The 18,528-nt window shown below is 35.7% G+C and overlaps 1 protein-coding gene across 1 annotated transcript in view; it reads right to left on the bottom strand.

The window, feature by feature from the left end:
* Positions 1-18,528, bottom strand: part of ZRANB3 (zinc finger RANBP2-type containing 3) — a 210,225-nt gene that overhangs the window by 92,534 nt on the left and 99,163 nt on the right. The window contains exons 3-4 of the mRNA XM_043997541.1: positions 4,547-4,725; positions 2,585-2,816 (exon numbers count right to left, since the gene is read on the bottom strand). Coding sequence (XP_043853476.1) covers positions 2,585-2,816; positions 4,547-4,725 — 411 coding nt within the window. The remainder of the gene's footprint in view (positions 1-2,584; positions 2,817-4,546; positions 4,726-18,528) is intronic.

Below are 18,528 nucleotides of genomic sequence, written 5' to 3'. Positions count from 1 at the left end.
TTTGAAGATTGAATCACTCACAATTGCCATCTCTATGTAGATGATTCCCAAATCCATGAAACTCTCCTCTCTCCCTAAGCTCCAATGATCTATCAACAACTATTAGTATCTCAAATTCAACATGAACAAAACAGAACTCATCATCTTTACTCTTCAATCAATCAATCAGCAATTATTAAGGACTTATTGTGTTCCAGGCACTATGCAAAGTACTGTAGATACAAAGAAATGGGGAAGAAAGTTCTTGCCCTCAAGGAATTTACAGTTTAATGGAAAAGCCAACATGTATATAAATTCCTACATATTAAGTAGATGAAATGGAGCTTTAGAGGGGAAGGCTGTATTCACCAGACACACCAGGAAAGGCCTCCTGTAGAATATGGAATCTTGATGGAAGCCAGGGCTTCTAAGAGGCAGACTCTGGAGGAAGAGCACAGCAGACATGGGGGGACAGCCATTGCAAAGGCATGGAGTCAGGAGATGGAAAATTGTGTGTGAAATGCATCACAAAGACCTGTAGAATGCATGGAAGTTCTATGTAAGAAGACTGATGGAGGAAACAGCCAGGTGAAGAGCTTTCAATAACTAAGAGAGTACAACATATTTGATCCTAGAGGTAATAGGGAACTATCGAAGGTGGGGGTGTGGGGGTGGGCAGGGTTGAAGGAGAGTTATTGCTAGACCTATGGTCAGGGTCATTCCTTCAGCACCTATATGGAAAATGGATTAGAGTGCATAGAGACTTGATAGGGAGTTTGAACTAGAATGGTGACTACATGAGTTGAAAGAAGTTGTGGAGAAAAAAATGGTACTGTTTGGCTGTGACTAGCTATGTAGGCTGAGCAAGAATAAAGGATCCAAGAATATCAATGAAATTGTGATCTTGAGTAACTGGCAGGATGGCAGAGGGGAGGAGGGGCAGGGCAGACAATGCATTCTGTTCTGGACATGGTGAATTTGAGATGTCTAACAGATGTCTAGTTTGAAATTTCCAGCAGACAATTAGTGATATGTACTAGAACTCAGGAGAATCTGGGGAGATTAGATAAGATAGGTTGTTTCTACAAAAACGTGTGCGTGCATGCCTGGCACACGCAAGGTTCTGTCCCTTTCACATGTGGCCATTCTGAGAGACATAGGCTGGATATATACATCTTGGAATCATCAGCAAAAAGGTGATAACTGAACCCACGGGATGAGATCAGCAAGTGAGATAATTTATAGAAAAAGAAGAAGAGGGTACAGTAGAGAACTTTGGGTTTTGGGTATGACATAGATGAATACCCAGCAAAGGAGACTGAGAAGGAAGAGTCAATTAGAGAAGGGAGTATTCAGGAAAACCCAGAAAGAGTGTGCCAAAGCTGCTCTCCTCCTCTAAGCCTTTTTACTTCTGTTGATGACATAACCATTCTTCTAGTCACCCCGCCTGGAAATGTTAAGAGTCACCGTTGTTTTTCCTCTCCTCTTCTTCCCGCACCATATTCTGTTAGGGGTCAAATACTACTGAATCGCCCTCTACAAAATCTCTTTTGTCTCAGCCATTCTTCTCATTCACACGGCTATTCCTCTAGCTCAAAACTTTGTCATCGCTCCTATAATCATTGTCATAGCATCTGAATTAATCTCCCTGCTTTCATGTCTCTAACATTGCCTCTATATACTTATCTTCCTAAAGCACAGGTATCTCATGACTATGTCACTTTCCTGCTCAAAAAATCTGAGTAGCTTGCTTACTTCTAAAATAAATAACAACTCTCCTACCAAGTACTTAGGGTGCTCCATAAAATGGCTCCAACTTCCCAGGGTATTTACTCACTCATGTTCCAGGTAAAGCTGAATATTTGTTGCTCCTCAAACTCAGCATCTCACCCTCTTTCTCTACCCCTTCACATAGGCTGGCTAGTGTCTGGATGCATTTTCTGCCTTTTAAAATCTTCAATGTGAGGGCAGCCAGGTGGTGCAGTGGATAAAGCACTGGCCCTGAATTCCGGAGGACCTGAGTTCAAATCCGACCTCAGACACTTGATACGTACTAACTGTGACCCTGGGCAAATCACTTAACCCTCATTGCCCTGCCCCGCCCCCCCCAATCTTTAAAGTATTTCATAATTAAAGTAAGAAATCATATCTTCCAGGAAATCTACTGTAACCTGGTGGTTTGTCGGTAATTTCTCCTTCCATAAATTATCTTGTATGTTACCTATGTATGTAAAACCCATTTCCCTCATGCCCCATCCCCACTCTTGCCTTCACCTCAATCCATCTGTAGAATGTATAATCCTTGAAGACAAGTAAAAAAAAAACCCCACGAATTTGTGTTATTGTTGTTATCTTCAGTACCTAGATACAATGCCTTAAAGTAGGTACAATAAATGTTTGCTTGTACATATTGTTTAGGTCTACATGCTAAATCTATTAGAGCATGTTCACTATAAGACACCTTTTAATCATTATTAGCTCTCTAGAAAAATTATTAAGGAACTCTCTCTGTGTATGTAAAGTATCTAAATTGGAAAACAGATGTTACAAAACAGCAATTAACTTTCCTGAATAAAACACATGCTAAAATGACTACTTTTAATACCTCTTCAGGTCTTCCCAAAGCTGGAGTCCCTGTAAGAAGAATGGCTCTTGTAGAATTTTGTACTAATGGCAACAAAATCTTGCTTCGGGATGCATTTCTGGACTTCATATAGTGTGATTCATCTATGATGACGACTCTGAAGTTCTGTTTGTACAGAGTATCTATCAGAAGCTTTGCATCTGTGGTTAAGAGACCATAACCTAGAACTGTCACTTTGCTGGTCGATATTCTCCTAGGAAAGAAAATAGAGGTTTTAAAAAAAAGGTCAGTTGCCAATTTATCATGGGAAATATAACTATTGTTAGAGGGAAGAGGGATAAAGGGGAAGAGAAAAAGATAAGAGAATATACTATAATACTATTTAAAAAAAAATTATGAAGACCATGTATCTCTAGTCTAAGAAAAAAAGAATCTAAAACTGGAAGTTTTATTAATTGCTTAAACTGCAGCTGAAAAGTAATAATATTCAATAAGTGAAATTCTTATAATATAAAGATTATTCCTGGGAAATATTGTTAATCTATTCATTTAATCACAAATATAAAATATTACTTCATAATGAGAATAAAAGTTCACTTCTATTTTATTTTCTGTTACTAAGAAAACAGAAGAATACTATAGCTGTGCATTGATAATTGCTAACTCTAAATGACAGATATTACTTCAACATTTTTTCTTTATGAATAACAATGAAAACTAACAACAGATGATATTATTCAGCTCTCTAATTTCTAAGAGACAAAGTAGAACACATAATTATCAATGGCAACAAGATAATCAGAATTTTTGAGTTCTGACTGGCTATAGTAAGGGGGTTTGTGACTTTTCTCTTTCTACTTAGGAAACAAAATGCAGAAGAAATTTTAAATAGTGACTTCTTAGGAAACAAAATGCAGAAGAAATTTTAAATAGTGACTTCATATACAACCAAGGCATATCTAGAGGGAGAATAATCTACATGTGAATCAAATAAAATCAGCATCATCTTTTCTTTAAACATTATAGTACATATCAGATTGCTTGCTGTCTTGGCGAGGGGGGAGGAAAGGGAGGAAGAGAGAAAAAATTGGAACTAGAAATCTTATGAGAACAAATGCTGAAACTAAAACAAACAAACACCGCCCCTCAAAAAAAAAACCACGCATTATAGTATATAATCATGTGGTTATGTGACCCAATATGACTAAGAAGAAAAAAGACACTGATACATGTTTAACAGTAAATATAACTGATGTTGGCTAGAAATAATCAAAATTCTACAATCTTTCAAGTCTTAGTACCAATTTTTAAAAAAATTACTAACCAATTATACGGAAAACAGCAAACTATGTGTTTTAATTTTGTTTTTAATTCTATTTGCGATAATCTTTCAGCCCTGTATATAACTTTAAAAGCTCTTTGACTTCATAGTGAAATGCATATTTATGTTGTTAAATTTCAACTAGTTCCATATATTTCTACAATGCTTTTGTTATTATCATTTTTTAATATTCCCCAAGAAACCAGGCATATAAATTTGGGAAAAGTATAAGTTTCCATATAGGCTCTGGAAATGTATTAATTTGCATGGCTACTTTATTTACTTAAGCATTAAGCCAAATTATTCACAAATGGACAATATAAATGGATGAAAAATAAAATTAGGAAAAAAGGTTTTGTAATAAAGTAAAATAAATAAAATAACCTTTAAATACTAGAAATATTTGTAAGCCTTACTGCATAAATACTTAAATTAACTACATATGTTCATCAATAGTTGCTAAATAAAACTCTCAGTCATAAAGAACAAGTAGCTTAGAAATTTTTTTACCTGAATTACAAAGTAAAGACAGTTGTCCGCGATGATTAGATAAGGAATGCAAAAGCTCCATATTAATTTTATAAGTTACTCAAAGACATTTAGTAAACTTTTTGAAATGTATATACTTAGTGAATGTTGAAAAATGTTTAAGTTGTTCTTACCCAAAATCAGTTTTATTCTGAATAATAATTATGTCTTCTGGTCCTAGTTCAGGAATCCATTTCTCAATCTCCTCTGCCCAAGGGTATCTCAGAGATGAAGGAACAACTATTAAAAGAGGCCATTCATTTTTGTAAAAATAAGCTATGGCAACTGCTTGAATTGTTTTTCCTAGACCCATCTGAAGAAAAAATGAGAAAAAAAACGCACAAAAATCACTAAAAAAGAAAAAATATATACATTTTAAAATTATATAAAACAGCACAATTCTCAGGATAATTATTCAGCTGAAATCATATTAGGCTATGTAAAGTGACTGTTTTAATAGCAAATAGAACATTTTCAAATAGACTTGTTTATTAAACTTAAGTTGTAGTGATCACTATATTAGAGAATCTGGCTATTTTTATATAACAGAAATTTTATAGTCTCTATGCTTCTTATGAGTTGAATTAAATGAAAATAATTTATTTGGTAAAAACTAACAAAAAGAAAGACCTGAATTCAAATTATGCTCCAGATATTTATTAGTTGTGTGATCTTAGTCAAATTACTTAACCTCTCTAAGCCTCAGTTTCCTGATCTGTAAAAAGAGGATAACAATAACATCTACATCACAGAGTTATTGTAAGGACCAAAATAATATATGTAAAATGCTTTATAAATTGTAAAGGGCTACATGTTAGCTATTGTAATTAGCTATTAAAGATCACTTTTAATCACTTGGGTTTGGAAACCTGAGCAAATTTTTCATTGGAAAAACAAAACCAACCGAACATTTATAATTCACTCTAAAGATTATTCACAATCACCATCTAAGTATATTTCAAATATGGTATAAATCAGAATTTACTTTAGCTAGAAGTGTTAAGAACAATGGGTAAGCAGTGTACACAAACCATAATCTTCAGAAAAGTAGGAGTGAAGACAACATCAAAAGCAGAAGCTAGTTAGTCTATTAACCCAAAGACCTCAAATGCTGTCTTATGAAATATGGACAAAATAAATCAATAATTATGTCAACAAGATACATTTGCTATACAAAATAGATTTGTTCACAAAAAGTTGTGTAATAAATTACATAAACTGGATTATGTTTTAAATATGCTTTAAATAGTGGGCTCACTGTTTAATTTTTAAAATAATAATAAACATTTTATTTAAAGTTTTGAGTTCCAAATTCTATCCTTCCTTTCCTCTCTCCCCTCTCTTCTCCCTGAGGCAGGAAGCAATCAGATATAGGTTATACATATGTAATTATGTAAAACATTACCATATTAATCATTTTGTATAAGAAAACTTGAATAAAAGAAAAAAAGTGACATTTTAGTATGTTTTCAATCAATATCAGTTCTTTTTTTTTTTAGTGAGGCATTTGGGGTCAAGTGACTTGCCCAGGGTCACATAGCTAGTAAGTGTTAAGTATCTGAGGCCAGATTTGAACTCAGGTACTCCTGGCTCCAGGGCTGGTGCTCTATCCACTGCACCACCTAGCTGCCCAATATCAGTTCTTTCTTTGGAGGTGGATAGTATGCTTCATCATTAGTCCTTTAGGATTGTCTTGGATCATTATATTGCTGAGAATAGTTAAGTCACTTACAGTTCTTCATCAATCAATATTGCTGTCACTGTGTACAACGTTCTGCTCACTTCACTATACATCAGTTCATTTAAGACTTTCCAGGCCTTTCTGATATCATCTGGCTTGTCATTTCTTATACCACAACAATATTCCACCACCATCATATACCACAGCTTGTTTAGTCATTCCCCAATTGAAAGGCATTCCTTTGATTTCCAATTCTTATCCACCACAAAAAAGAACTGTTATTAATATTTTTGTACAAATAGGTATTTTTCTCTTTTTGGGAATGTCTTTGGATATAAACCTAGCAGTGGTGTTACTGAATCAAAGGGTATACACAGTTTTGTTTGGTTTTTTTTAAAGTATTTTATTATTTTCCAGTTACATATTAGGATAGTTTTCAACATTTGTTTTCACAGGATTTTTAGTTACAAATTTTTTTCCCCACACTCCCTTCTCTCCCTTCTCCCCAAGATGGAAAGCAGTCTGATAAAGGTTGTATACGTACAATCACATTAAACATATTTCTACATTAGTCCTCTTGCGAAAGAAGAATCAGAGCACAAGGGAAAAACTTCAAAAAAGAAGGGAAAAACAGCTCAAAAGTAGAAACAGAATGGTTCAATCTGCATTCATAATTCACAGTTCTTTTTTCTAGATGTTGAGAACATTTTCTATCATGAGTTCTTTGAAACGGTTTTGGATCATTGCACTACTAAGAAGAGCCAAGTCTATAACCATTCTTCATCACACAATGTTGCTGTTACTGTGTACAATGTTCTCCTAGTTCTGCTCCTCTCAGTCAGCATCACTTCATGTAAGTCCTTCCAGGTTTCTCTGAACTCCTCCTGCTCATTGTTTCTTACAGCACAACAGTATTCCATTACATTCATACACCACAACTTCTTAGAAAAAATAACAAAATTCATCTGGAAGAACAGCTCAAGGATATGAAGGGAATCAGTGAAATAAAATGCAAAAGAAGGTGCTCTAATAGTATGATATCCTAAACTGTATTATAAAGCAGTAATTATCAAAACAATATAGTACTGGGGGGCAGCTAGGTGGCACAGTGGATAGAGTACTGGCGCTAGAGTCAGGAGGACCTGAGTTCAAATCCAGCCTCAGACACTTAACACTTACTAGCTGTATGACCCTGGGCAAGTCACTTAACCACAATTGCCCTGCAAAAAAACAAAACAAAACAAAACAAAAAATTATTTCCCTGTTTTCTGCTTTCCTTACAATCTTGGTTGAATTAGTTTTGTTTGTGCAAAAATTTTCATTATGGGGACAGCTAGGTGGCGCAGTGGATAAAGCACCAGCCCTAGATTCAGGAGAACCTAAGTTCAAATCCAGCCTCAGACAGTTGGCACCTACTAGCTGTGTGACCCTAGGCAAGTCATTTAACCCTTACTGCCCTGTGGTGGGGAGGTGGGGGGGAGAGGGGAAAAAAAGCTTTTTAAATTTTATATAATCAAAATTATCTATTTTACATTTTGTATTTCTCTATTATTTCCTTTGGTCTTAAATTCTTCCCTTGTTCATAAATCTGACAGATAAACTATTCCATGTTCCCATAATTTCCTCATGGTATCACCCTTTATGTATAAATCATGTACCCATTTTGACCCTATTCAAGTATACAGTGTGAGATGTCAATCTATACTTAGTTTCTGCCATACTGTTTTCCAGTTTTCCCAGCAGTTTTTGTCAAAAAAGCTTGGATCTTTAGGTTTATCATAAACTAGGTTACTATAGTCATTTACCATAGTGTAATTTGTACCTATTTTATCCCACTGACCTACCTCTCTATTTCTTAAGAAGTACCATATTGTTTCGTTTTTGTGTGTGGTCTTTTTTGTGTGTGTGTGTGGGGGGGCGGCAATAAGGGTTAAGTGATTTGCCCAGGGTCACACAGCTAGTAGGTATCAAGTGTCTGAGGCCGAATTTGAACTCAGGTACTCCTGAATCCAGGGCCGTTGCTTTATCCACTGCGCCACCTAGCTGCCCCCAGTACCATGTTTTGATAATTACTGCTTTATAATACAGTTTAGGATATCATACCATTAGAGTACCTTCTTTTGCATTTTATTTCACCGATTCCCCTTCACATCCTTGAGCTGTTCTTCCAGATGAATTTTGTTATTTTTTCTATGTCTATAAAATATTCTTTGATAGTTTGATTGTTATGGCACTAAATAAATAAACAGAGGTAGCACATCATTTTTATTATATTGGCTCAGCCTACCCATGAGCAATTAATATTTTTCTAATTATTTAGATGTGCTTTATTTGTATAAAAGTGTTTTATAGTTCTGTTCCTGGGTTTTTCTTGGCAGGTAAGCTCCCAAGAATTTTATATTATCTACAGTTACTTTAAATGGAATTTTTCTATCTGTTGTTTCTGGACTTTGTTGGTAATATATAGAAATGCTGATGGCTTCTGTGAGTTTATTTTGTATTCTGCAACTTTGCTAAAGTTGTTAATAATTTCAAATATTTTTTAGTTGATTCTCTAGGATTTTCTAAGTAAAAAATTACATCATCTACAAAGAGTGGTAGTTTTGTTTCTTTACTGCCTGTTGTAATTCCTTTCATTTCTTTTTCTTTTCTTATTGTTATAGCTAACATTTTTTCTAGTAATAAATACTTTTATTTATAGTTTTTATCCCTCCTTCCCTTCCTCTCCATCCCCCTCCCTGAGGCAGTAGGCATCAGATATGGGTTATACATGTACAATTATGTAAAACATTACCATATTAATAATTTTGTACAAGATAACTTGAATAAAAGAAAGAAAATGAAAGAAAGCAAAAAATTATATGCTTCAGTCTGTGTTCCATCAATATTGGTTCTTTCTTTGGAGTTGAATAGTATGTTTCATAAATAGTCCTCTGGGATTGTTTTGGATCATTGTATTGTTGAGAAAAGTTAAGTCATTCACAGTTCTTCATCAAACAATACTGCTGTCAATGTGCACAATGTTCTCTTGGTTCTGCTCACTTCATGGTACATGAGTTCATACAAGTCTTTCCAAGCCTTTCTGAAATCATTCTGCTTGCCATTTCTTATTATAGCTAACATTTCTAGTACAATGTTAAATAATAGAGGTGATAATGGACATCATTGCTTCATCCCTGATTGTACTGGGAAAGCTTCTACCTTATCCCCATTACAGATAATGATTACAATAGGGGCAGCTAGGTAGTGCAGTGGATAAAGCACCAGCCCTGGATTCAAGAGGACCTGAGTTCAAACCAGGCCTCAGACACTTGACACTTATCAGCTGTGTGACCCTGGACAAGTCACTTAACCCTCATTGCCCCACACAACAAAACAAAGAACCAAAAAACAGATAATGCTCACTGCTGATTTTAGATAATATTACTTATCATTTTAAGGTAAGATCTCGTTATTCCTATGCTCTGTAGTGTTTTTTTTATGTATAAGGTATTTTATTTTTTCCGTTACATGTAAAGATAGTTCTCAACTTTTGTTTATACAAGCTTTACAATTTCAGATTTTTCTCCCTCCCTCCCCTCCCTCCCCCCTCCCCTAGACAGCAGGTAATCTGATATAGGTTATATCTATATATCTCTATACATATACATATAGATAGATATATATACACACATATATATACACATAATAACATTAATCCTATTTCTGCATTAATCCTGTTGCTCTGTAGTGTTTTTAATAGGAACAGATATTGTATTTTGCAATGGCTTTTTTTGCATCCATTTCATTTAGATTATCAAATTTATTGGCATCTACTTGGGCCAAGTTCCTAACAATTATCCTATTTTCCTCTTGATTGGTGGTGAGTTCGCCCCTTTTTTTTTTCTCAGTGAGGCAATTGGGGTTAAGTGACTTGCCCAGGGTAACACAGCTAGTAAATGTTAAGTGTCTGATACTAGATTTGAACTTGGGTCCTCCTGAATCCAGGGCTGGTGCTCTATCCACTGTACCACCTAGCTGTCCCACCCCTTTCATTTTTGATACTAGTAATTTAGTAATCTTCTTTCCTCTTTTTGATCAAATTTACCAATGGCTTATCTATTTAATTGTTTTTTTTTTCATACAACCGGCTTCTAGTTTTATTAGTTCAATGGTTTTCTTACTTTCAGTTTTATTAATCTCCTTTGATTTTCAAGATTTCCAATTGGGTTTAATTAGGCTTTGGTTTAATTAGGGATTTTAAATTTGTTCATTTTCTATTGTTTTTTTTTAAGTCTTAGACAAGTCACTTAAGCTACTGAGCCTCAGTCTTCTCATCTTAAAAAAAAAAGGGGGAGGGCATGATAAGGCCTATAATTACCTACAGCTATAGAGTTAATGTGAGAAACAAATGTGCTTTTTAAAGGTTAAAGCACTATATACATGCCATACCATTATTAAATAGTAAGCTCTGAACTCACCCATTAAATGGAAGTGGATAGCAGAATGGATTAAAGCCCCAAATCCTACAATATGTTGTTTACAAGGAACATATTTGGAAAAAAAAAAGAGAGAAACATATTTGAAGCAGAGAGATACACACAGTGTCAAGGTAAGGGGCTTTTCCATGGGCTATTCCCTTAGTCTGGAATGTGCTCCTTCCTCACCTGAGATTCTTAGCAAACTTAACTTCCTTCTTAGCACAGTTCAGATGCCTTTCCTCATTTCCCCACCTGCCTGTGCTCTCTCCTTCCTGGAATTATCTTGCTTCTCTATATGTATCTCTGAGTAGAATGCAGATTCCTAGAGGGAAGGAACTATTTTTGACTCCTGTCTTGTATGCATAATAAATGTTTCCTGAATTGAACACAATACTCTTGGGCACTATAGAAAATATTTTGGAGAACATCAAATACAAAAAACATATAGATGGATTTTTAAAAATCGATCAACAAGCACTGACCAATTATAGATGTAATTAACGTAGCTGCACCATGTACCAAAAACTAATAAGAGATGCAAATTGTTCTGTTTATATGTATTAAATAAAGCTCCTTGAGAGCAGGTACGGATTTTCATTGTCTTTTCATCTCTAGTTTCTAGGTCTGAGCCTTCCGCACAGTAAGTATTTAATAAATGGCTGCTGAAGAAAACGGAATCAAACCTTTTTCCTCCAGTCTTCCCTATTATAGCTGAGAACCAGGGCTGTTGACCTTCAGAAAAGATCTGAGTTTAAGATAACAACAAACTTCATGGCAGGGTGGGGGAGTGGGAGGGGTGGTTTGGAGAGGAATCAAGCTCAAAATAAATTGTAAATAATAAGTTTTGGGGGAAGCAGCTAGGTGGCATAGTGGATAGAGCACCAGCCCTGGATTCAGGAGGATCTGAGTTCAAATCTGGCCTCAGACACTTAACAATTTATTAGCTGTGTGATCCTGGGCAAGTCACTTAACCCCAATTGCCTCATACACACAAAATAAATAAATAATAAGTTGGAAGGTTGGGAATGAAACATAATTAGAGTGATCCTCTAGTATCTTCACAGTGTCTGAAGAAAACAAGGCAGGATACCAGCACAGTGGGTAGACCTCCTGATGCAAACTTACAGAGAGACACAGAAAAAGTCTCAAAAACTGAACAGGCAGATGCCTTTGAAGTGAACTTTTGAGTTTAGAGTGAATGTTCAAATTATAGAGATCACAGATCCATTTTAATATTGAATACTGAGACTAACAGTTGACTTTAGTGACAAGAGTATTAGTTTGTACTTAGGTATTTGTACTTTAAAACTAGCTCTAATTTGTGTATAATTTTCTGAAGCATTTTAATATTATCTAATTCATACTGTTAATAAAGAATTAGATTTTTATGAAGAGGGAATAACTGGCTATTTATAATTTCAGTTATTTATACTTAAGGAAAGCCTACTTGATGGGCATACATATTCAAAGTTTCACCTGGAATCAATTTAAATAGTCACAGTGCCTAGGATGGTACCATCAGCTTCTGTAGGCATGCCTTCCCAAAACATATCCTAACAAATGGAAAACACCAAACTGTGTTAACGATATTGCCCTACCTGCTGCTATACCTTCTGGTCCACTGGACCTTGCTTTCTAACCTATAACAGTTGGCTGATTTTTGTCCTTCATGCTAGAAGAGTACTAAAATGACATTACTATGCTGGGGTCAAGATTCATTGTGTCCAACTGTGGCTGATCAGATCATTATGAGCTCAGAAGGCTCTACCACGGGTTAGACACAAATAGTTCATATGAACATTTGCAGTGGCGATGTCTCTAAATTTATGCATCTCATGTTTCTTTTGAGCTACTGCTATTCTACTTTGCTCATAGAGCACAGCACCTTCTTTCATGCTAGGACACCATGCCGGGCAGTCCTGTAACTGTGTCTCCCATGTCTCATAATTGATTCCAAAGTTCTTTAGAAAGACCTTGAGAGTGTCCTTGTATTACTCTGTATAAGTACTTACTTTGTTTGAGTTCTCTGTAAAAGAGTCTTCTAGGCAAATGTACTTTTAGCATTTGAACATTGTGGTAAGCTGATCAGAGTTATGCTCTCTACAGTTGAGTTTGAAATGCTTGGCAGTTCAGCTTGAGAAAGGATCTGAGTGTACAGTACCTGATCTTGCCAGGTGATCTTCAAACTATTCCTAAGACAATTCAAATTGAAGCGATTAAGGTTTCTGGCATGACACTGGCATACTTTCCAGGTTTTACAGGCATACGACAACAAGGTCAGCACAATGGCTCTGTAAACCTTCAGTTTGGTAGGCAGCCTAATACCTCTTCTCTCCCACATTTTCCTTCAGGGTCTCCGAAACACTGAGCTAGGTCTAGCAATGCATGTGTCACCCTCATCATCTATCTACATGTACATCCCTGGAAAGTATATTACCAAGTTAAGTGAACCTATCCACAGCATTCAAAATCTCTCTATTTGCTGTAATCAATGGTTCCACATATAGATGGTGTTGGTTGATGAAGAACCTGTTTTCTTGCTATTAATTGTCAGGCCAAAATTCGCACAAGTGGGAGAGAATAGATCCATACTATGCTGCATCCCAGCCTCAGAATGCAGCACTGGGTTCATAATCATCTGTGAACAAAAAGTTACACATCAGCTCTCCCTCCACTTTAGTCTCAGCTTGTAGTCTTTTCAAGTGAAATAATTTACCATTGGTACAGTAGCTGACCTTGGTGCTATTTTCATCTTCATTGAGAGTGTCTGAAAACACTGCAGAAAACATCCCACTAAAAAGCATTGGAAGCAAGCATATAACCCTGTTTCACTACAGTATAGACTAGGAAAGAGTGAGAGCATCATCCATTATCCAGAACTGTGGAACCATGCTGTCGTGGAACTGGAAAGCATGCTGTGGAAGCACTGGTGTACAATACTGAAGGCGCCTTCTGGCGTCCAAATTTTACCAAGATCTTCCACAAGTCATCATAGCCGACAGTATCAAAGGCCTTGGTCATATTGACAAATGTTGTGTATAGACCTCTGTTCTGATCCTGGTATTTCTCCTGGAGTTGTAGGGCAACAAACACCATACCAACTATTCCTCAGCCCTTGATATTCCACACTGGACAATATTTTCTTACCTTCCCTTTTTCCTTCTTTGCTTTTTGCACCATTGGAACATTCCATTTTTCCTACTACCAAGAGAACTACCATTTTACCTACTACCCTGTTCCTTCTCCCCAACCCTTTCCAGATCTGTTATCTTTTTTTTTTTTTTTTAGTGAGGCAATGGGGGTTAAGTGACTTGCCCAGGGTCACACAGCTAGTAAGTGTGAAATGTCTGAGGCCGGATTTGAACTCAGGTACTCCTGACTCTGGGGCTGGTGCTCTGTCCACTGCGCCACCTAGCTGCCCCCCAGATCTGTTATCTTAATCAAATCTGTAATACCATAAACTAAAGGAAAAGGTGTGTCAATTCCCCTATTAGTTTGCTCACTATTAATGTGACTTTCCAAACCCCAGAACCCTTTCCTAGTCACCGTATGTACTATTTTTGCTTATTATATAAGCTTCTCTAGAGCAGGGACTTTCTCACTTTTCTATTTGTATTCACAGTGTTTGACATATAGTAAGCACTTAATAAATACTTTTAAAATCAATTTTTAAAATTGAATTTACATAAAAAGGAGTCATAGAAAAGAGATATCTGGGGTGGAGTCACCAGGGACAAGCAGTACCCACAGAAATTACCCAAGGAGATGATTTGGAGGAAAAAAAAGTCAAATCATGAAAGAAAATTTCAAAATTTAAAGAAATGTAAAATACTAAAAAGTACAGATAGTCTCCAACTTACATTTGTTTGACTTACAGCAATTTGCTGCACTTGGCCAATTAGCCCCATGTTACTGCTGACAGACTGGCAGTACACAAATAATCTTCAGTCCATCTGCCTTCAAGTAAGGTTTTCTAGGAGCTTCCAGCTTCAGGCCAGGATGAGATCCTTCTGCTTCTCAAAACTTTCCCTCCAACCCCTACCCCCACATCTCCATACTTCTGGGAGTTCTCAGGCTGCTGTCTCAAAGCAACAGGGAGGAGGAGTAAATGAGAAAGCAGACAATGTAATGGTCCAAGAAAAAAATGTCCTTTAATGAAATGTCTGATATTTCTCATGGTGGTAGTAAGCTGGCTCTCCAGGCCATTTCAAAAGCAAAACATATTTGAGACAACTGAAGTATACCGAGGTGATAATTCATTTAGATGCACAGATTCCAGCACACTTGTTTAAAATTCAACCTCTAGGTTTGACAGTCAAAGCTCATACTCAGTCTATTAAAATGGTCAGTAAAAGCCGTGTCCTCCCACACTACATAATGTGTAATGGATAGCAATCCTCATAAAGTAGTTGTTAATGCTTTTAAGGTTGTAGATTCAGTATCAAACTGAGTTCTGTGAGCCTGACGACCATTCAAGTCAAAGCTTTGAGGCTTTGAGCTTTTGTGAAGACACAATAACAGGAACAATGTGAGGAATCAAAGGATGGAAAATTCAGTACAACTGAGGGTTGGTTGACATATTTGAAACGGCTTTCTAAAAAGACTTCCAGAAAATCAAGGAGCTACAAATGCTGATATTATGATGTCAGTTCAGAAAAATCAGACAGACATTTTTAATACTGATACTAGTCAGAAGGAAAACGACAATTAATCAAAGTAGAAAATGGTTCATTTTTAATCTCTGTATCCCCATCTCTTAGCACAATGCCTGGAAGCATTTAATGCTAGTTGACTGACTGAATGATAAAACGACGGCAGCAAAACCTAGTGTTGGATTATTTTCTTCTTAAAAAAATTAAACTATTGAGCATTTATTTTTTCTTCTCCCTTACACTTCTATCTCCACCCTCTCTCCCTCTGTCAAGGAGAAAAATAAAATAAAAACAAAACCTTTGTTGCAAATATGAAACAGTCAAGCAAAAGCAATACTCATATTGACTATATCCCAAAATGTGCCTCTCATTCAACATTTTTCTCTTTCAGTAGTTGTTTATTACACTTAGCAGTTTCAAAATTGTTCATTTTTACAATATTTCTGTAATTGTATAAACTGTTCTCCTGGTTCTTCTAACTGTACTATGCATCAGTTATGTAATGCCTTCCCAGGTTCCTCTGAAATGATCTTCTCCATAATTTCTTTTAACACAATAGCATTCTATTAATTTCATATTTTCTTCAGTCATTTCACAAATCAGAGAAATATTTTTACACATATAGGAGGACCTTTTCCTCTTTTGTTTACTGGGTTCTAGACCTAGTAGTAGAATCAGTGAATCAAAGGACGTACACAGCTTAATAAATTCAAATTGACCAAGTCATAGCTCCACCAAGAATTCAGTGATGTGCCCATTTTTCTGGAACCCCCTCCAAAACTGCCATTTTTGCTTTTTATCAAATTTGCCAATCTGACGGTAACGGGTTGAAATTCAAAGTTACTTTAAATTGCATTTTTATAATTATCACTAAATTGGAGAATTTTTTAAGAATTTGGTACTGGTTAAATTGATTTATCAGAACAGATTAAGCAATGTGTTAGACACTTTATAATTATTACCTCATTTGATCCTTACAACAACCCTGGGAAGTAAGTGCAATTATTACCATCATTTTACAAATAACGAACCTGAGGCAAACAAAGGTAAAATGACTTTTTAGGGTCACAAAGCTAGTAAATATGAGGCCAGATTTTAACTCATGTTCACCACCAGCCATCAAAGGACTATAAAACTCCTTCCAAATTTCATGTAATGTGCCTCTACAGACCTCTCTAAAGAATACCTTCTAAATGTCATGCCTCCAGGGAAGAGGGAAATAATCATTTTAGTTGAGCAGGTCAAGAAATACTTCATTGATAAGAGAGACCTTGAGTTGGGCCTTGAAGAACAAGAAGAGATTAAATATCAGAGATGAAGTTTGGGAAAGGCATTTCAAGTGGCAAAAGTATAAGCCAAACTTGTGCTTTTTTGTAGGTTGTAGTTATAGTATTTTATTTTCACTTAGAAATATTTTTCAAACTTTCACTGTTTGTATATTATTTAATTCCTGCAAGCTTAGTGCTGGTATTCAGAAACAAGCAGGATATAAATCATTACTTTATAACATTTAGTTGCCAGCTTTATTTCTATGGTGTTTAGGCAAAACTTGTTCTCTGCTCTCCATTACATAAAATTCAGGAGCAGGGAGACAAGCAAATTAAGCAGATTTTGTAATTTTATGAAAACAAGTATACAATGACAAATGATGATTGTGACAAGGTGTTTTGAGGTTTTTCAAAAATAAGTGTGGGGGTAGCTAGGTGGTGCAGTGGATAGAGCACTGGCCCTGGATTCAGGAGGACCTGAGCTCAAATCTGACCTCAGACACTTAACACTTACTAGCTGTGTGACTCTAGGCAAGTCACTTAACCCCAACTGCCTCACCAAAAATAAATAAATAAATAAATAATAAGTGTAAAGCATAAACTAGTTGACTTTTTCCAAACTTTATGAAACTGGCATATTTTTCATTGACTCCTTAGAAATTAAACCTTTAAAAGGTTTAATTCTATTTCAGAATTCTAAATAGATTTACAAAAAGAAAAGTTAAAACTCAATTATAAAAGCAATGACAAAGTTGAAGTCATTTAAATATGTAGAAATTTCTGTACCCACTAGGTTAAAAGTACTTTGGATTAAAATTATAATAGAATTTCCTAAAAAGGAATATTCCAATATGTAATCACAATTAATGCGAAATCTTCAATAAAAAAGACATTTTGCTTCCATTTTTTGTTTTTTTTTGGTGAGGCAATTGGGGTTAAGTGGCTTGCCCAGGGTCACACAGCTAGTAAGTGTTAAGTGTCTGAGGCTGGATTTGAATTCAAGTCCTCCTGACTCCAGGGCCAGTGCTCTATCCACTGTGCCACCTAGCTGCCCCCCATTTTTGTATTTCTAAATACTAATTAGCTGTACAGAGAGAAGTAAGTGATAGGCAAAGCTTCAACAAATAGAAATTCAGGATTTAAAAAATAGCAATCCTTTTATTAGGAGACTGACTTTTAGGGTTCCTAAATATCTTACCTCATCCCAAGTATCTCAAAAAGAATTCTTTCTACCACATTTTCCTCAAGTAATCACTCAATGTCCACTTGAAACCACTTGAAAATTCCAATGAAAAGGAACCCACTATTTCCTGAATCCACCCATTCTACTTTCAAAGAACCACAATGCAAAGAAATTATTCTTTACATCAAGGTAAAACTGTCTCTCTACAACTGTTTGTAGCTTCCTTTCTTCAACTACCATTACTTACAGCTCTACATTCAAGGCCAAGCAGAAAAATTTAATCTTTCCCCATAAGTAATTCAAATATTTGAAAACTGATTATTATATTATATCCAACTTAAATATTCTTTGATCCAAGGTAAACACCCCCAATTCCGTACATCATATGGCAGTCTTCAACCCTTCCACATCTTAATCACCCTACTCTTGAATGTGCTCCAGCTAGTCAATGTCCTTCTTAAAACATAGTACCCAGAGATGACTTTAAACCTATAGAATAGCAGTATTGATAGCCTGAAGGCTACCTCTTCAAGATAGAGGAATCAAGAAGTGGAAATTCTATTCTAACAGATTCTCACAGGGAGAGGAGTACTCCATTGTAGAAATTATGGTGGAGAAGAGGAAAACTAAGAATAAATTGACATGTAATCTGAATTTTAGGTGATTAGAATTTTAAGGGTTCAGAGATGGCTCCTTATTACCCCCAAGATCACATATAAAATTTGGAATTTAAAGCCCTTCACAACCTTGCCAATTCCTACCTTTCCAGTCTTCCCACAATGTAGTCTCCTCCACATACTCTACAATCCAGCAATATTGTTTCTCACACTTCATCTTCATGACATTTATACCAGTCAGCTCATGCCAGAAAT

Source organism: Dromiciops gliroides, chromosome 3 (genome assembly GCF_019393635.1).
Source record: "Dromiciops gliroides isolate mDroGli1 chromosome 3, mDroGli1.pri, whole genome shotgun sequence".
Classification (NCBI taxonomy): domain Eukaryota; kingdom Metazoa; phylum Chordata; class Mammalia; order Microbiotheria; family Microbiotheriidae; genus Dromiciops; species Dromiciops gliroides.
This window is presented reverse-complemented; position numbering and strand designations above follow the sequence as displayed.